General features: G+C 36.3%; 1 protein-coding gene across 1 annotated transcript; it reads left to right on the top strand.

Moving 5' to 3' along the window:
- Nucleotides 1–1,824: 1,824 nt before the first annotated feature.
- Nucleotides 1,825–15,672, top strand: LOC132645307 (uncharacterized). Its single transcript, XM_060362221.1, has 11 exons — nucleotides 1,825–2,004; nucleotides 2,152–2,217; nucleotides 2,590–2,760; nucleotides 3,686–3,814; nucleotides 7,335–7,474; nucleotides 8,551–8,640; nucleotides 12,210–12,362; nucleotides 13,979–14,170; nucleotides 14,327–14,392; nucleotides 15,175–15,276; nucleotides 15,481–15,672. The coding sequence occupies exons 1-11, from the start codon at nucleotides 1,932–1,934 to the stop codon at nucleotides 15,583–15,585; spliced, it is 1,287 nt and encodes a 428-aa protein (XP_060218204.1). The 5' UTR covers nucleotides 1,825–1,931; the 3' UTR covers nucleotides 15,586–15,672.
- The last annotated feature ends 1,230 nt before the right edge of the window (nucleotides 15,673–16,902 follow it).

Genomic DNA, 16,902 nt, shown 5'->3' with positions numbered 1-16,902 from the left:
TGAATGATAATATAACTTCTTTTTGCATTGAGTAATAATACAAAGATTGTTAATGCAACGCGTGACAACATTTATACAGGTGAAAAGTACAGCCACAGGAGTTGAGACGACAATTGAAATGGTCTATGAATACAACAACGACGCTCTCCGGAAGCGCGACAAAACGAAGCAAGATTTCAAGAAGGCCACCTTAATGTGAACAAGCAGTTTGTTGATTGGGGACATTGTGAATATTCCTCTGCTATCTGCAATTGACAAAATCCTGGCAACCTGTACAGTATGGCACTTATTCAAGTTTTACAAAGCAAATCATCCTTCAGTGACATTTATCATAAAAATTTATGAGAAAATAGAGATTACTGGCAGAATCGCATTCAGCAGATAATATAATACATGCTTGAACTTAGAATATCTGTTGGTATACTGCCATCAGCCAGCGTAGCTATGAAAAGTTAAGATGTATAGAACACTGCTGACTTGATAATTCGATAAATACGAGGCACACTTGTTTTGTTGATGTCAAATACAAATACAATATACAATACTAATTTGATACTGTACTAGTCAAACGTGGGAAGATATCTAACTTAAAATTTAACATTATTAATTAGTCTCTTAATACTTTACTTCAAACTTAACATCCATTTTTCTGATCCTTCAGGAAAAAGATCCATTCTTCACGAGAAATAGGAGGTAGAACCAATGAAGATTTCTTTCTCCATTCATCCCTGCAAATTAACTAGAATTTACTTTTAAAATATGGAAAAACAAATAATCATGGAAGCTGGAAAAATTTTCAAGTTGCAGCTTGTCGAACAAGCTGCTGGGAAAATGGCCAGAAGAATGGATGGATGACACCCCAAAATAGCTACTAAAGAGACATGATGTTGGAAAGTCCTGGAAATAAGGTGTAGCATCACCAAAACAGTCACCAACAGAGGTACAGTGCCACCGGAACAGTCATAATAAATAAGTAAAGTACCGGCCAATACGACCACTGAAAGCATTCAATTTAATTCCTTATCTCACTTTGAGTATATCAGAGCTCTTACTCTAATCTCTTGATTTGATAGACTAAGAACATAAATTGGATCATGTTAACCAAAAGAAATACACGATGTGAATATTCTTTATGAAGAATTGTACGTCAATTAAATATGACATTAACGTACAAATCAAAACTGTAGCAGAAGATGATCTTTTACAATGTTATCATCTTTCAAACTGAAATTCTCATAATATGGCATACCAAGAAAAACATTTCTCCAGCTAGACCGGTACTTGCTTTGAAATCACACGCATAAACTTTTCTAAAATCTCAATCAAAAGTGTCTAATAATAACAATCATGTTTAAGTACTCTATTGAAACAAGTTATAATTCAAATTTTTAAATGAAGTTTACTAATAAATTTAATAGATTATGAAATTATTCAAACAAAAAGATTTAATACCATACACCCTATGGAGCGTGACACACAATGACCTCTCTATAATGACATCCTCATATAACAACACCTCTTTGTAACAACCAAATTTTTTCGAAACCGATTTTTATGTTATATTTTACCTCTACATAAAACTTCTTACCTATAACAGGAACAACCATCTTTATAACTGTACAATCTTTATAAAATTACCTTTTTATAACAACTATCTTTTTTTGATAATTCAATGATTAATCATCTTTTTAGAAGTAGAATCTTTAAGATTACCAATAATAGGTCTAGAGACTTTTGATCGAATATTTTGATACTTTAATATACTATTTATGATGAGGAATATTGTATAAATATATATTTACATCAATAAAAGATTTTTATTCCTGGTATAAAGTGAGATTAAGCTTCAAATTTGACAATTAAAAATAAAAAATTAAATTTTATGCAATTTGTTTTTGCCTCGTAGAGAAGTTTGACAACCCCAAAGGGTAATGTTTGGGCTGACTAGAAGTCAAAAAAGGATACGAAAGTGCTTGAAATACAGCAAAACCCGCTCTTTTCTTGGTAAAACCCTTGTTCAGTTATGGCTCATGTTCGTGCTCTGATAGGTTTTCATTCTGCCACCTCTCGTCCTTTCTTTATTTTTTTTTTCTTTTCAAATACTGCATGCATGTTACTTTTTAATATATATCTTTAAATTGTTTTGATCAGTTAGAGGAGAAAAGGTTCAGAAGTTTCTGGAGGCTGCTTGTTCAGGGAATATTAAGCTTTTCAAAAGTAAGTTTTTTGATTTCAAAAGTCAAAATTTAGTATTCCCTTCGTTTTAATTTATTTGTTTGGTTTTGACTTTACTACGGAGTTTAAGAAAGTAAAATGAAGACTTTTTACTCTTGTGGTCTTAAACTAAAACATATATAGAATGTACTTAAATGCCCCTCTAATTTTGTGTTCTGAAATATGTCATGTGGAAAAGTTGTAATTAAAGAGTTGTTAAAAAAGGAAAGAGACATGCTTTGTGAAACAGATTAAAAAGGAAAGTAAGATAAATAAATTGAAATGGAGGGAGTTACAAAAAAAAAAAGGAAAGAGACATACTTTTATTTTTGGGATATCAGTTTATGCTATATGGTATTGATGATTGTGAAACAGAATTGGCAAAGCAACTGGATGATGGGAAAGGTTTGGCCGCTACGGTGGCGAATGTGAAGGATCGTAACAAACGAGGGGCATTGATTTTTGCTGCTACAGAAGACAAGATTGAGTTGTGCAAGTACTTGGTGGAAGAGTTGAAGATTAATGTCAATGAAAAAGATGTAGAAGGTATTTTCTGTTACTAATAAATTTCGCTTTTTATATGAGAAGATGTAGAAGGTATTTTCTATTGAATGTTTCCTTGTTCATCCAAATATTTGACAACATTGTGGTGCCTAAGTGCAGACAACTCAAATATTTAAGTTTAGTCTTTCAATCTTTCAAGAGAATGATATGATAGATGAAAATGTAGCACATCGGATTAAAGTAGAAATGAAGCTATCTAATAAGTAACAATTGACAGACAAGTTCTATAGAATAGTTGTGAGACCAACAATATTCTATGGGTATGAATATTGAATTTCTGATGTGCTCGACTTGGCAACAACGAGTATCATAGAAATGCCAATGTTAAATCAATGTGCAATCATACAAGAATATATACAATTAGAAATAATCACATTATGCAAGCAGTACACATCACTAATAAATGAGAGAAGGTCTACGGTAATAGTTTGGCTGTGTCCTGTGCAGGCCTCCAAATGCACCTTTGTAGATGTGACATTGTGATGATTGAAGGTGCTTAAAAGGGACAAGGTAAAACTAAAATCACAAGGGTAGGAAGTTATCTGAAAAGATCTAAATTCTCTAAGAATCAACACGAACTTGGCTACAAAACAAAATGATAGATGCAAATGATAGATATGGTGATACTAATTCGTTGTGATCAAGGCTTAGTTTTACATTTACATTAAGTGCTGGTAGGACAAGGGAATGATTTAGGGAACGTCAACTTTTTGAAAACCCTTAATTTGCTTTGAAAGACAGATTATTCATCAATATGGTTATGGTAGACTCAAATACAGCGAATATAGGGAGGATTCAGATTATTGATCCCAACTTATTTGAGATTGTGCTCTTATTGATTGGTTGATTGATATATGCTGAAAGTGATATTGCTGTATATTGATTTGAATATGTTGTTTCTTCATAGGTGAGACTCCTATTCTTCATGCTGCTAGGCAAGGACACACTGCTACTGTCCAGTACCTCATCGAACAGGGTGCAGATCCTGCTCCCATCCCCTCGGGGCCAACAGCTTTGCATCATGCTGCAGGAAATGGTAGGTTCTTCCTCTTCGTTAATAGAAGTGATTGAAGCTTCTATTTGTGCTTGGGAAAGACTCCTGGATTCATTTGCATTTAATTGCTGTAACCTTGTGGCTCTTGTACAGTGAACTTTTCTATTTAGGGAGTTCCACATATTCTGATGAAATGTTTGATAAAAAATTCAATGATAATTTTTTTAACGAATTTGATTGTTTTATTACTTTATATTAATTGATGGAATTTGGGGGATATGAGTTGTTTTGGATTTTAGGAATATGAAAGAGAAAATTGTACCGAGAATTTGTCAAATTATAGATATGCAAACTTCCCTTTTAGCAGAGTTGACATTATTATTGAATGACCTAATAATAGTAGGGTCTACTTAACCCTGGGTAGACAGGTTCTGGGTAGACAGGTTTACTTGACATCTTTACTTAATCTAGTGGATTAGTCGAAGTGTCGCACATGCTGATCGACAACTACCAACATTTAAAAGAGAAAAGGAACAGCAAGTAAGAAATATCTATAACACGGCAATTGTAGAAGTAGAAAAAGGACTCAAAACTGGGAACAAAGTTGCAACTTCAGCAAAACAGAAGGCTAGAAAAATTTCTCCATTGTGTAATAACACAGATTAAAGGAGATTTGAATGAAATGATATAGTAGATCAGAAAAAGCGAGCAGCCAGAAAGCAAAACACATGCAAGGGCTAGTGTGGACTTGATTTATATTGCAACTCTTGTTATCGAATAAGTGATAGTTGATTGAACAGAAATACAGTTAATTGGAAGTAATAAATGATTGTAAGTTGCGACCATCTTACTTAAATAATTAAGTTTACAGGAGTTTTCTTTTCTGTAGAGTGACTCTCGTTATGGATTAAGTGTTTATTGAAAAGGTAATTGAACTTGGAAGTAACAAGGGATACTGTAATTTGTGACCCCTCTTACTGAAGGGAAAAAAGTATTAGAAGGGCTTTATTTGTTCAAGCTGTAGCATCCCCAAGTAGCCTGCTATTTTGCATGTATAAGCGTAGCCTTAATCATGGTTGCTCCAATTGAAATAGGAACCAAACGGTAATGATCAAAGTTCTGTATCCGCCAAATAAGGCAATCAACATGCCTTCTGGGTCGGGCTCGTCGCACCGGGCTTGCCTAGTGCGGGTTACCTCTTCTGTGTGGTTTGCGAGCTATTGCACAGAAGCTGGGTTTACCCTGTGCGCACCCGAAGGGTAGCGGCTGCGGGTTCCCATGTCATCAAAAAAAAAAAAAAAGGCAATCAACACTCTGCTTCTTTGAGATCCAATCCTTATCCGAGCCCATCAGTTATAGGTTATACATTGGCTTCAAAATTTTCAGCTTTCTTATATAGGAAGAGTCAGTTAAACTCCAAGCTAATGGCAAAGGACAACGTCTATTGTGAGGAGAAAATGGAAGCACTGATCAAATAAGTACAATTCAAACATGAACAATTCCAAATATTTTTTTGCAAAAAGTATAACCAAACACAACTCCATCTTCAACTCCAACTTTATAAATTCCAAATAAAGTGAAAAATATTTGGAATCTATGGCCAAAGTCCAAACGCCTACTTAAAATCCTTGAACATTTGACCTTTCTCGCTTCATTTGCCTTTTCTTTCCTTTCTTTCTGCCAATGCTACATCATTTGTTCTAAATTGATGACTTGAAATGACCCTAGATTGCTAAAGCTTCAAAGAACTGGCATAAGTCAAAAAAGTTTTCTGATATTGTAATTTATGCAGGATTGGATGACCATTTCAATGAAAATGTAGTAAGGATGCTAGCTGATTTTCACCCAAGTTAGGATGTAGTCAGAACTTCTGTGTCTCATTTGTTTGTTCTTCTCTATTGATGAAAGTGTATTACGAAGAAGATCCATTTAAGTAACTCTATGAGAAACATAAAATTTGGGTTGTTGGTCATATAATTAGCCTTTGTTGTGTTCATAACAAACACATTACGAGTCATCTTCATCTCAAAATATTATAATTGGTTGAAAGAAAAATTTTCTCAAGCTGTTGAAGCTTGAAGGAGAGCAAGACTAGTTCTGCAGGCTGGAAAAAGTCCATCTGCTCCTCCTCTTCATTCTAAAGGGTGCATGTTTATCTCTCCTGGATAAAAATTTCTTGTTTCTATCCATTTCAAGAAAAAGGTTCTTGATTCTAAAGGAAAATTTCTAAATAGACAGAATCTGAGAAAGTGGATCTAGCTATTTCAGCAGCTTTGTTCATATGTTCATTATAGAGGATAGCTCTGGTGCTATTATAACTTGCTCCCTCCATTTTGAATTTGAAGTCGTTCATTTTACTTGACATGACGAATAAGAAGACAGTTGGAGATAGCTGTTTCTTTATGCTAAATGAGGAAGATTTGTAGTGTGACACCCCAGCTTAGGAGGAAAGTCTCACATCGGCATAACACAGGAGAGGTGCTGGGTATATAAGTAAGCATCCCCTTACCTCCTAGTGACGCGTTTTAAAGCCCTGTGGGCCTAGGCCCAAAGCGGACAATATCACTAGTGGGCTGGGCTGTCACAAATGGGATCAGAGCCACTCTTGTGTTAGCCTTGTCGATGGTGGGTCACAGTTCAACTGAGTTTAGGCAAATCCCGGGTAGGCGGGGCAAACCTTAGAGCTGAGTCTAGGCAAATCGCATGCGGTGGGGCAAACCTCAGCGAGGACGTTGAGTCCATAAGAAGGGGGGTATGTGACACCCAGCTTAGGAGGAAAGTCCCACATCGGCATAACACAGGAGAGGTGCTGGGTATGTAAGTAAGCATCCCCTACCTCCTAGTGACACGTTTTAAAGCCGTGCGGGCTTAGGCTTAAAGCGGACAATATCACTAGTGGGCTGGGCTGTTACATGTAGGCTAATACTTGGATTTTGTTAGCTGAATTATGAGAAGTGTGGGGTTATTAATAAATGATGCATGAATATTAATGATGACTTCAGAAAGGAGGGCCATGAGGAGAAACTATACCTGGCTGGCGAACATGATTAATTGCATGCATCTGAGGACTCGCTATTACAGAATTCACAAGGAGGCAGACTAACACCCTGAGGATCTCTGCTGTAATTTGTTAAAAGTCCATCATAAGCCTATCTGTTCTGCCACATTTCTTTCACTTCATCCTTACATAGACCTTTTTTTTCTCTCTCTTCTAAGTAGTATGAATGTGAATGGGGTATCAAGAACATAAGCACATGTGAAAGAGAAAACCACAAATTCTCGTGAAAATATATTTGCAGATCTATTTTCCTTTGTTGCCACAGTCTGAATCGGGGATCTAGTCATGTTCTAACCGATATCAGTAGCTGAGATCTTAGTGGCAGCTTGTAGTTCTCTATTGGTAAAACAATGAGAAATCTATCAACATGTCATGCCTTGCTGCTGTATTGTTATCCGTAGTGGTGTCCTGCATATGTGATGTGTTTAGCTACATGCATTCTTCAATTTATTTATCCTTCTTTTCATAGAGTGACATTTTATTGTGCATTGTCTACGTTTGCAGGACATATTGAATTGGTAAAATTCTTACTGTCAAAGGGCGTAGATGTTGATTTACAAAGTGATGGTAGTACACCACTTATGTGGGCTGCAGGTCTTGCCCAGGCAGATGCTGTTAAGGTTTTGCTGGAACACCATGCTAACGTGAGTGATTGCTACCTGTTACCCTTCATTATCAAATCAAAAATGCCAGCCATTGTTTAACAGTTATCTAGACAAAGTGGAAAGCAGTTGTACCTTGCCGAGGGCCTGTGCACCCCCGGGATTAGTCGGGGCTCAAAGGGCCTCGGACACCCGGTGCTTAATCAAAAAAAAGTGGAAAGCAGTTGTATGATTCAAGTGTTTCCTATCTAATGACTTAAAGCTTCCTAGTTGGTTACTCAGTTCATTGTGGTTTTATAATAGGGAGAGATGATGTTTTCAAATATCACCATCACCCTTATCGAAAAAAATTCACCCCCACCCCTCCCCTCCAAAAGAAAAAAAGGGTCAGGCCACGTGTGAGGAGGCGTATTGATAAATAAATAAAAGTATCCCCTCTCTAACAGCTTAAACTTTTAGAAGAGGTGGTTACACAACCAAACAAATCCTTACACGCTTTTCTTGCACTGATTTATTCAAAAGTGACCAATTAATAGATGTCGGGCTGTTACTTTCTCCTCTTGTTTTATGTACTTTGTTCCCTTTGCCAAACAGTGTAGAGTTTCCACTCCCAACTTGCCAGGCTTCTTTCCTCACCCCCTTCCCTCTTTTTTTTTTTTTTTTTTTTTTTTTTTTTTCTGTTTTTTAAGCGGAATGACTTCACCATCTTCTTTCATGCTTTTCAGTTTCACTTATTTGTTCGTGTGTTTGTGTTGCAAAAAAAGAAGTTTTATTAAAGAAGTTAGCTTAGATATAGTATATAAATTAGCTTTTGATTGGTCGATTCAACTTGAGATACATTTTTCTTTCACAAGTTTAACTTAAGATAATTTTTTCAGATCCATTCTTTATTGCATACATCACCTGATTTGCATTTCTTACTCGTTAGAGAGGGCACATGTTGATAATATGTGGAAAAACACAATTCCTTCTGGGTTGTACTCTTTTTTTCATTTTGATGCATTCTTCTCTAATGTTGAGGATAGGTTTACGGGGGGGAGGGGGGATGTGGTGAAGATACTCTTTTAAAAAGTATAATTTCTATTTGTTCATATGGCCTAAAAAGTTACTTTGTGCAGCTTCATGTTAAAACAGAAGGTGATAATATCAGTCCTTTGCCATTAGCTGTAGCAGCCAATTCATTGCCTTGCGTGGAGCTGTTAGTAAAGGTCAATAAAATTCTATCTTCTCCTTAAGACTTCATATATTCATTAGATTTTTCTACTCTTTCACTATATGTACTTTAAATGGCTGAATACAATTCAGCATCCCCAAGAAGTTGTGAACATGTGGTGCTGTTGGTTAATGTATTATCATTCCGCACTTAGCTATGTGTTGGAACCATGCGAAATTTGTGTTAGATTAAACCACAAGAAACTGCTTTGATCAGACAAGAGCTATGTGACACTTGGTTCTATTACACCTTAGAGTTTTTCTTTCCTGAAACTCTCCAACTTTATTCTGCTACTTTATCCTTTTTAATATTGTTTGAATATTTTGTAGGTTAAACATGCTTAAAAGGATAAACAAGGCCTTGAGTGGTACCCCTAGAAAAATGAATCGAGTAAAACTGCTAAAGGTAGAAGGGAAAAAAGCCTCCTCGTTTGCCTCTTTGTTCTTTGCTGGGTCAAAAATTTCAGTTATGTAAGATCAGTTTATTACCAGCATTAAATGGAGAAGGGTAAAGTGGTGGGTTCATTATCCACCGAGTTTCGAACCTTGCGCCACCGGTCCTCGGGGATTTCTCGGTTATCAAAAAATTATTACCGTTAAAATTAACATATTTTACCTCAATTTCACGGGCGATAAAAACACAGTCTTCCAATAAAAAGTTTAGTGACAAACTGTTCGGGACTTAAATTAGACTTCAGCTTTTAATTTACCAGTTTTCAAAAATTAGACTTCAGCTTTCAGTTTGTTAAATAGGAAATTTAAACATTTCTTTTCGGTGGATAGTCATCTTTTACAGATTTATTATCTTGTTTCGATGTTGCTTTCGTTCCCTTTTGCCTTTCTGGGGAAATGGGTCCCCTGAAAGTACTTGAGGGACAAGATTTGATCTACTCGGCTTGTTAAATCTGTAGCTGTTTTTTAATGGCTCACATCCATGTTGCATTTATTTCAAGGATTCTCTTTTTTGTTTCTGAGGTGTAGGAGAGAGGCTTTGCTTAGGAGCTTTATGACTGGTTAAGCTCAATATTATGAAAAAAAATTCTTTTCTACATAGGTTTATGAATTTGTGCGTCTTATTTTTCAAGGCATAAGCCAAAGCAAAAACTCAACTACCTTTGCCAACATCACACCTTATTAAAATTAATAAAGCAAAAGCATAAAATACGGAGAGTTTAGATGTATAAATGCATAAAGGACACTCAAGATTGCTCAATCAGTTCAATTTTTTATCCATTGAAATAATGTAATCGATGTCCTACATAATGTAATTGCAAGGTGGGGGGCGCTTACTACTACTTATCTTGGTCTACCACTTGGAGCATCTTATAAGGACCAAATAGTCTGGAACCTGGTGAAGACTTGCAGGCTGGCAAATGAGATACTAAAAATATCATACTTCCTCATAGGTGCGGGCTTTGGAAGAATATCTTGAAAGAGAGGCAAGAGTTCTTTGGGTATGTATCATTTAGGGTAAGTGATGGAAGTAGGGTAAGTTTTTGGAGACACAGGTGCTGCGGGAACAACAAATTGAGTACCATATTTACAAATATGTACATAATTTCATGCCAAAAGGAGACATCAGTTCAACGAATACAAAGGGTACAAGGTTAAGAAGTTCATATGGAATTGAGGTTTTAGGAGGAACTTGCAAGTTTGGGAGGTGACAAAATTTCATAGTTTTATTGCGATGCTTCACAAACAAATTTCCTACAGGCTAGCCGTGATGTACGGAAATGGGAGCGGAGAACAATGGCATCTGTCTTCTCAAGTCCCATTATTAGAAACTTCTAGGCAGGGAGGAGAACACTTTTCCAAATATCTTGGTATGGACTCGTAGGGTACTGAGAAAAGTTTGTTTTTTTCACTTGGTTATCTACAAGGTGACTTTTTGACAGTTGAGAATTTGAAAAAGAGGAGGATTACATGTGTCAGTTGGTGCTTCATGTGTAGAAGCTTTTTGAAGATGTGAATCATCTTCTTCACATTATCGGATAGTGCCTTGCTTGTGGTGGGAAATACTCTCTTGGTTTGGTCTTTAACGGGTGATACCAGACATGGTCAGAGAAGTATTGTTTAATTGGATCTTTAGAAGACAGGAGAGAAGACGCAGGGCATGGGATGTTGCTCCGCTATCATTTAAGTGGACCATATGTAGAGAAAGAACTAGGAGAGCTTTTGATGTAATAGAGAAGAATTTGGTAGACTTATGGAATAGACTCTTATCCCTTATTTCGTTTTGGTGCACCCACGAGGTTCCTGTAGGTATAGAAGATTGGATGTCGTTTGTAGAAAACCATATATATATATATATATATATATATATATATATATATATATTTGTAAGGTTCTCTACTTGTTATGCTTCTTGTATATGGATATTTTCTTTCCCCATCGTTAATAAAATTTATTACTTGATAAAAAAGAGGGATAATAATATTTTTGGTCCCTAAATTATTGGTAAATTATGCTTTTGGTCCTTGTGATATATGGCTCAGCATATTTAACCTTCAATTAATTAAAATATGTGTTTTTGGCCCCATTCATGTAGAAAATATTTTATATTCGACTTTTTATAGAACTATATTACCATCAAATATGGAGTAACAATACAAATTTAACAAAACTTCCCGGCAGACGCGATTGAATTGTTCTTATAAAAAAAGTAACTATACAAATTTAACATATCACATGAGTAATTAAGTGGTGAAACGGTTAGTTAATTATGTTAAATTTGTGATTATTCACAAGCAAGGGATCAAAAATGCACAATTCAATTAATTGAAGATTTAATGTTCTTAATCAGATATCATAGGGGCAAAAATCAGAATATATCAATCACTGAGTGATAAAAAGTGTTATTAACCCAAAAAAAAAAAATTCGAGAAAAGAGAAGTGAATGGAATTCAAAGTATGAGTGTTTGGTTCTACTTGCAAAGAGGAGTCTGTGGAGTCTCGACTGCTGGATACATATTGTTAGTTACACTAGTAAAAGTATACAGTAGAACTTATGACCATTTCCTATGCTGCTGCTTGTTGTAGTTGTCATTCCCCTGTTAAAAGGCTTGTTAATATGTGATCATGTTGTTCCCAATGTTTATCAACTCTTCTTTGATCTTCCTTTCTTATTCTATAATTCCGTTTGAAGTTATGTACGTTATACTTTTAGACCCTTGTAAATGCAGAGTACAACTATATCCTTCTTTGAGCATGGTTTGTTGAAATGAAGACTTAATAAAGATGGTCTATTAAGTAAGGCATCCTTACCTGCTGGAGAAAACATTGCTTACATATTCAAAGATAGTTTATTGGGTACAGAAATCTTTCCTCTCTGCTTATCCCCACAAAAAAAAAAAAAAAAAAAAAAAAAAAAAAAAAAAAAGCAAATTCATGTTCTCTCTGAAAAGCAATTTTTGCATATGCTACACCAGATTGGAACTGTTGTTAGCAGGAACATCTATTTCACTTCTGGGAACTGTCTTTTTCAATTTTTCCATTTTGCTTTTGCTATGTTGCTAGCGAGCAATCTGTCTACTTGAGGCTTAACTTATTTTGTGCTACCATACAGGCAGGGGATAATGTCAATGTTAGGACTAGTGAAGCAACTCCTTTGCTAAGTGATGGTGAAGCAACTCCTTTGCTCGTTGCTGCTCATAGAGGAAATGCAGAAATTATTAACTACTTACTACAAGCTGGAGCTGATCCTAATGCCGCTGATGAGGTAATCGAAAAGGAAATCTAACAGAATATAATGTTCTTTGTTGTTTCGCATCTTTTGGAAGAAATTTCGAAAAAGATGAAGGGCCAAAAGTCTAAATAGGGAGGTACAAATTCCCTATCGAGTGATTCGACATCTCGATGTAATACAGTCCTTTCGATTTTAGTTGGTTAAGAACAGTGAAGTCCATCCGAACCGTCCAATGAAGAATAAGAGGAGTGCAAAGGGCCAATGGCCCGCGTAGTGCATGCGGAATGGGAACGGAGAAAAAGAAGTGTGGAGGAGAAGCAGCCGAGCTCATTCCCTTCGCTTCCTGGGCCCAAAGTGGTGCAGTCTTTCCTGGCCTAATCAAGGATTTGGGTTTTTTTGTTACGCTACAACACTATATAAGTCCATTTTGATTAGTAGAATCCATCTTTCGGAAGAAATATAACAAACTTATGTACTAATGTGGTGTCTTACACCGTGCTCCTTGTAGTCATTTTGTTATGCAGTAATGCAATCTCTCTTTTCACGACCAAAAGAACATACACCTACCAAGAGTGAGATTGTTCCACTCACCCCCCGCCACCCCCCCCCCCCCCCCCCCCAAAAAAAAAAAAAAAGAAAAAAAAGGAGAGGGAGAAAAGAAAAGACATGAATCTTGTAATATGGCCTATAGTCTCTCTTGTGTCTAGAGGTGAAAATCCTTTCTGTTGCATTGCCGAGCATTGATGAAGGCATATTGCTGCGTTGCTCACCACTTTGAAGACGGAGAACTCTACAGAGAGAGAGAGAGAGAGATTGGAGCTCATTTTGAAGGTATGCAAGATAGAGATCTGGGACTAAGAAGAAATAGCTGGCTGAAAAGGGGAATATCAATCAGAGAACAAATAAAACCAAGATTAGGGTCTAGGTATTTTACTAATTGTGGTTTCTTAACGACCTTTAAAAAGAAATTGTAAACCTGGCCATTTTGTTGTAACCCAGTCAATCCAATGGGTTTTCTGGTTCTACTGGTGGATTTTCCGGTTCTGACAGGTTTTGAGGTAAACTGGGACCTGTTTCGTTTGAGTTGACAGATCAACTGGTCCAATCTGGGGTTCAGAACATTTAGTTTATGAAGTGTAGGTAGTGCTTAGCTTTGCTGGATCATATATGGTACCATGCATTGACTTATAACAGAACTAAGATTTGATACTGATCACTGCATTCTGTAATATGTCTGAAGCTTTCTTACAGCTTACGGTTTGCTGAAGACTTATGCTCAATTGTCTCGTCCCTTCTGGATTCATCATTCATTACGGTGAAAACAGACATCTATAGATGAAAGAGCTGGTGTATTACGTGTGAAACCACTACAGATGTGACTTAAAGGGGCCTGGGAGTCTTCTTTTTGTCCTGGTCCACTGTATCTTTAACTTTTAATATGTGATTATTCTGATCTAATTAGCGACCTGGTGCCTGTACTAACATATATGTCTGGATTCCCTGGTATTCTGAACTTTATTCTGGGTAAACACAGAACTTCAATCATGAACTTTATTAATTTCTGAACCAGTCCCTTTAAAAAAGTCAATTAGCAATTTCTGCAAGGACTGTTAATTGATACTGAAATATAACTTTTGCCATCTCTACAGGATGGTAATAAGCCACTACATGTTGCAGCTACAAGAGGCAGTCGGGCAGCTGTTAAAGCTTTATTGCCCGTCACACCACGGATTCAGAGTGTTCCAGAATGGACGGTGGATGGAGTCATTGAGTTTATGCAAGCTGAATACAGGAGAAAACAGGTCATTGGGTTTATGCAAGCTGAGTATAGGAGAGAACAGGTGCTTAATTTGTCTTTAAGATAAATCGCTGCTGGTTTTGTCTTCTGTCAGAGTTGCTTGCAAATATTGATATTAAGTATTTAGCTCGGTGACTATTTCCTTTCCTTCTCTCATGCAAATTTCAGCTTCTTTGTGTTGTCTAAACTGTGATAATAGCAGGAAAGAACAGAAGCTGCGAGGAAAGCAAACAAGTCAAGAGTTCCAAAGAAAGATATACCCAAGGTCTGTTATTAATGGTCTATGTTTCCTATTTTATGTGTGAATTTTGGGTCATCTCATTATCAAATTGTACGTGAAAAGTATTAACTACCTTCTTCTGTTGTATTTTTTTGCATTTGCCTTTTAGTATACTGTCAAGAAAGTGGAATAGTTTCACATGTTTTTCTAGTTTTGTCCTTATGATAATAATCATTAACACAAATGAATAAGCTTGTACAGTGAAGGCCTGAAGGGCAGTTCTGGAACAAAAGTAAACCATTTCTGAAAATGGAACAAAGTGGACATATATTTTCCTTGTGTGTATGTTTTCTTTCGTTCTTGCATTGCTTTTGGTGAAGCACTCCTGAACACAGATTGGAAATTCTCTCATCATGAGTATGAAAATACATCCGTGAAACATGTAGGCAACAAATTGAAGTGGCATGTGCAAGTATATGTAGTAAAAACATAATAGCACTCTTTTTGGGGCATGAAATTAATGTCTTCAAGAAGTGCCAACGAACAATGTTGTGGGAATAGTTCAATGTTTCTTGTGGTACTTGAGGGCTTTAAAATGCATAAAGTTTCTGTTATAGTCAGTGAAATTATACCTGTGATGTGGTTCCAGAGTCCCGTTTCAGCTGACTTCGAATTGCACAGAAGATCAATATCTTTTTGTACTCTTTTTTTACTTGTGTGGGTCTTTCATCTGAAGTACCTCAGCGTGGACACCATCTTCTGTTGGAGAAAACAGTTCACATAATAGTGCTAAATATCTTGCATCGGCATAATTGATTGGTTTGTAGGTGACTCCTGAAGCAAAGAAGAAAGCTGCAGATGCAAAGGCGAGCGGAGAAGAGGCATTTAAGAGGAAGGATTTTGCTACGGCTGTAGATGCTTATACGCAGGTACCTGTTATGCTTATTGGATTCCTCCTGAATTCCCAACTCTCCCCCCTGCCCCAGTAAAACACCTGAAAAATGGAAAAAGAAAGCAGATAATGATGAAAGGAAGTCATTATCCTCTTCATGGTGCAAGTATATGTATTAGACTGATTTATAATGTGTACGCATCACTTACGAGGCTCACTTGTGTTTGTTGATAATCTGCAGGCAATTGATTTTGATCCAACTGATGGCACTCTGTTTTCCAATAGAAGCCTTTGTTGGCTCCGCCTGGGGCAAGCTGAACATGCCTTAAGTGATGCCAAGGCCTGAAGAGAACTGAGACCAGATTGGGCAAAAGCTTGTTATCGGGAAGGTGCAGCTCTATGTCTATTGCAGGCATGCCCTTCTTCTCCTGGAGTCAAATATTGCAAACTTATATACCTACATTTTCTGATATTCTAATCATTCCTTTTCAGAGGTTTGAAGAGGCAGCCCATGCTTTCTATGAGGGCGTACAGATCGACCATGAAAATACGGAGCTCATAACTGCTTTCAGGTATGCATGTTGAAGCTTGAAGCTCTTTTGTTTAGCAACTATAGATGATGTTTCTATAGCATCATTTTGTCGTAGAACCTTAGTCTAATACAGTAGCTTCTATAGCCAAACTTTTCTTATTGTTGTGAGGTACTAATATGATTGCAGGGAAGCCGTTGAGGCTGGTAGAAAGTTTCATGGCACGAATAAGAAAAACTCATCGTCATCCAGTTGTTAGAAAGCACTTAATGACAGAGAAGCACTTCTATTGCTGGGTGATAGGACTTCCGCTGGAGCAAGTAGATAATACTATTGGGCATGGCCCTCTTTTGGTAGTTTCAAAATCTGTCATTTGATGTTTTTACCCTATTTTGTTATGGTGTAGCACTACGACTTGTTCGAACTTGTCAAACTAGCAGTCACATAATTGCTTTTTGGTCACTAAATATATGAAGGGTCTTTTGGTTACAGACAAATTAGCCGGTAAATATGATGAATGATAATATGTGTTCTCTTTCTGCAGTGAATAATAACGTAGAGATCGTCAATGCAACAAACGACAATATTGAAATTGTCTTGTAGGGATTGCAGTAGCCAAAAGAATCAATCTTAAGAACTTTTAAGGTGCTCTATCTAGGTGTTACTAATACAACTAATATTAAGCTTAGAATAAGTGAGTACATAAATATTTGCTCTGAGTTGTGCTAATATGAATTATATGGAGCTTTATTTCAGAAATTAAATGTTGTACTAATAATTATGCTGAATCTTTTCGCCATGAATAACTTTTTTTTATTAATGATATAAAGTTTTCGCTAGTATCCAAAGTTTTATGTTGAAACTTAGACCTGCATTGTTTATACAGAATTTTGTGCCGACTTTTTTTCTTCTTCTTATACTCGAACCAAATGATCCCATGGACAAGAATTGATAACAAAATACTTTTATGGTTACTGACCATCACGCGGTCCTGTTTAGTCTGATGAATATATAAGTCAAATCTTTGACGATCCAAATAAAAGTAAAAGAACTAAACGAAATAGAAAAAAAGAAAATAAATTGCTATGAAGGGGATGAGGCAAATTTTAAATGATCTATTCATGAATGTCTTC

The sequence above is a fragment of the Lycium barbarum genome, chromosome 6, assembly GCF_019175385.1.
Source record: "Lycium barbarum isolate Lr01 chromosome 6, ASM1917538v2, whole genome shotgun sequence".
Classification (NCBI taxonomy): domain Eukaryota; kingdom Viridiplantae; phylum Streptophyta; class Magnoliopsida; order Solanales; family Solanaceae; genus Lycium; species Lycium barbarum.
The sequence above is the reverse complement of the archived record's forward strand: the minus strand, read 5'-3'. Positions and strand labels throughout refer to the sequence as shown.

Excerpts from the sequence above, each read along its gene's own strand:
- LOC132645307 (XM_060362221.1), top strand. The coding sequence starts at position 1,932 with ATGTTTGGGCTGACTAGAAGTCAAAAAAGGATACGAAAGTGCTTGAAA. Across the intron at positions 2,005-2,151 it reads CAAAACCCGCTCTTTTCTTG|TTAGAGGAGAAAAGGTTCAG; the intron begins GTAAAACCCTTG and ends TGTTTTGATCAG. Across the intron at positions 2,218-2,589 it reads GAATATTAAGCTTTTCAAAA|AATTGGCAAAGCAACTGGAT; the intron begins GTAAGTTTTTTG and ends ATTGTGAAACAG.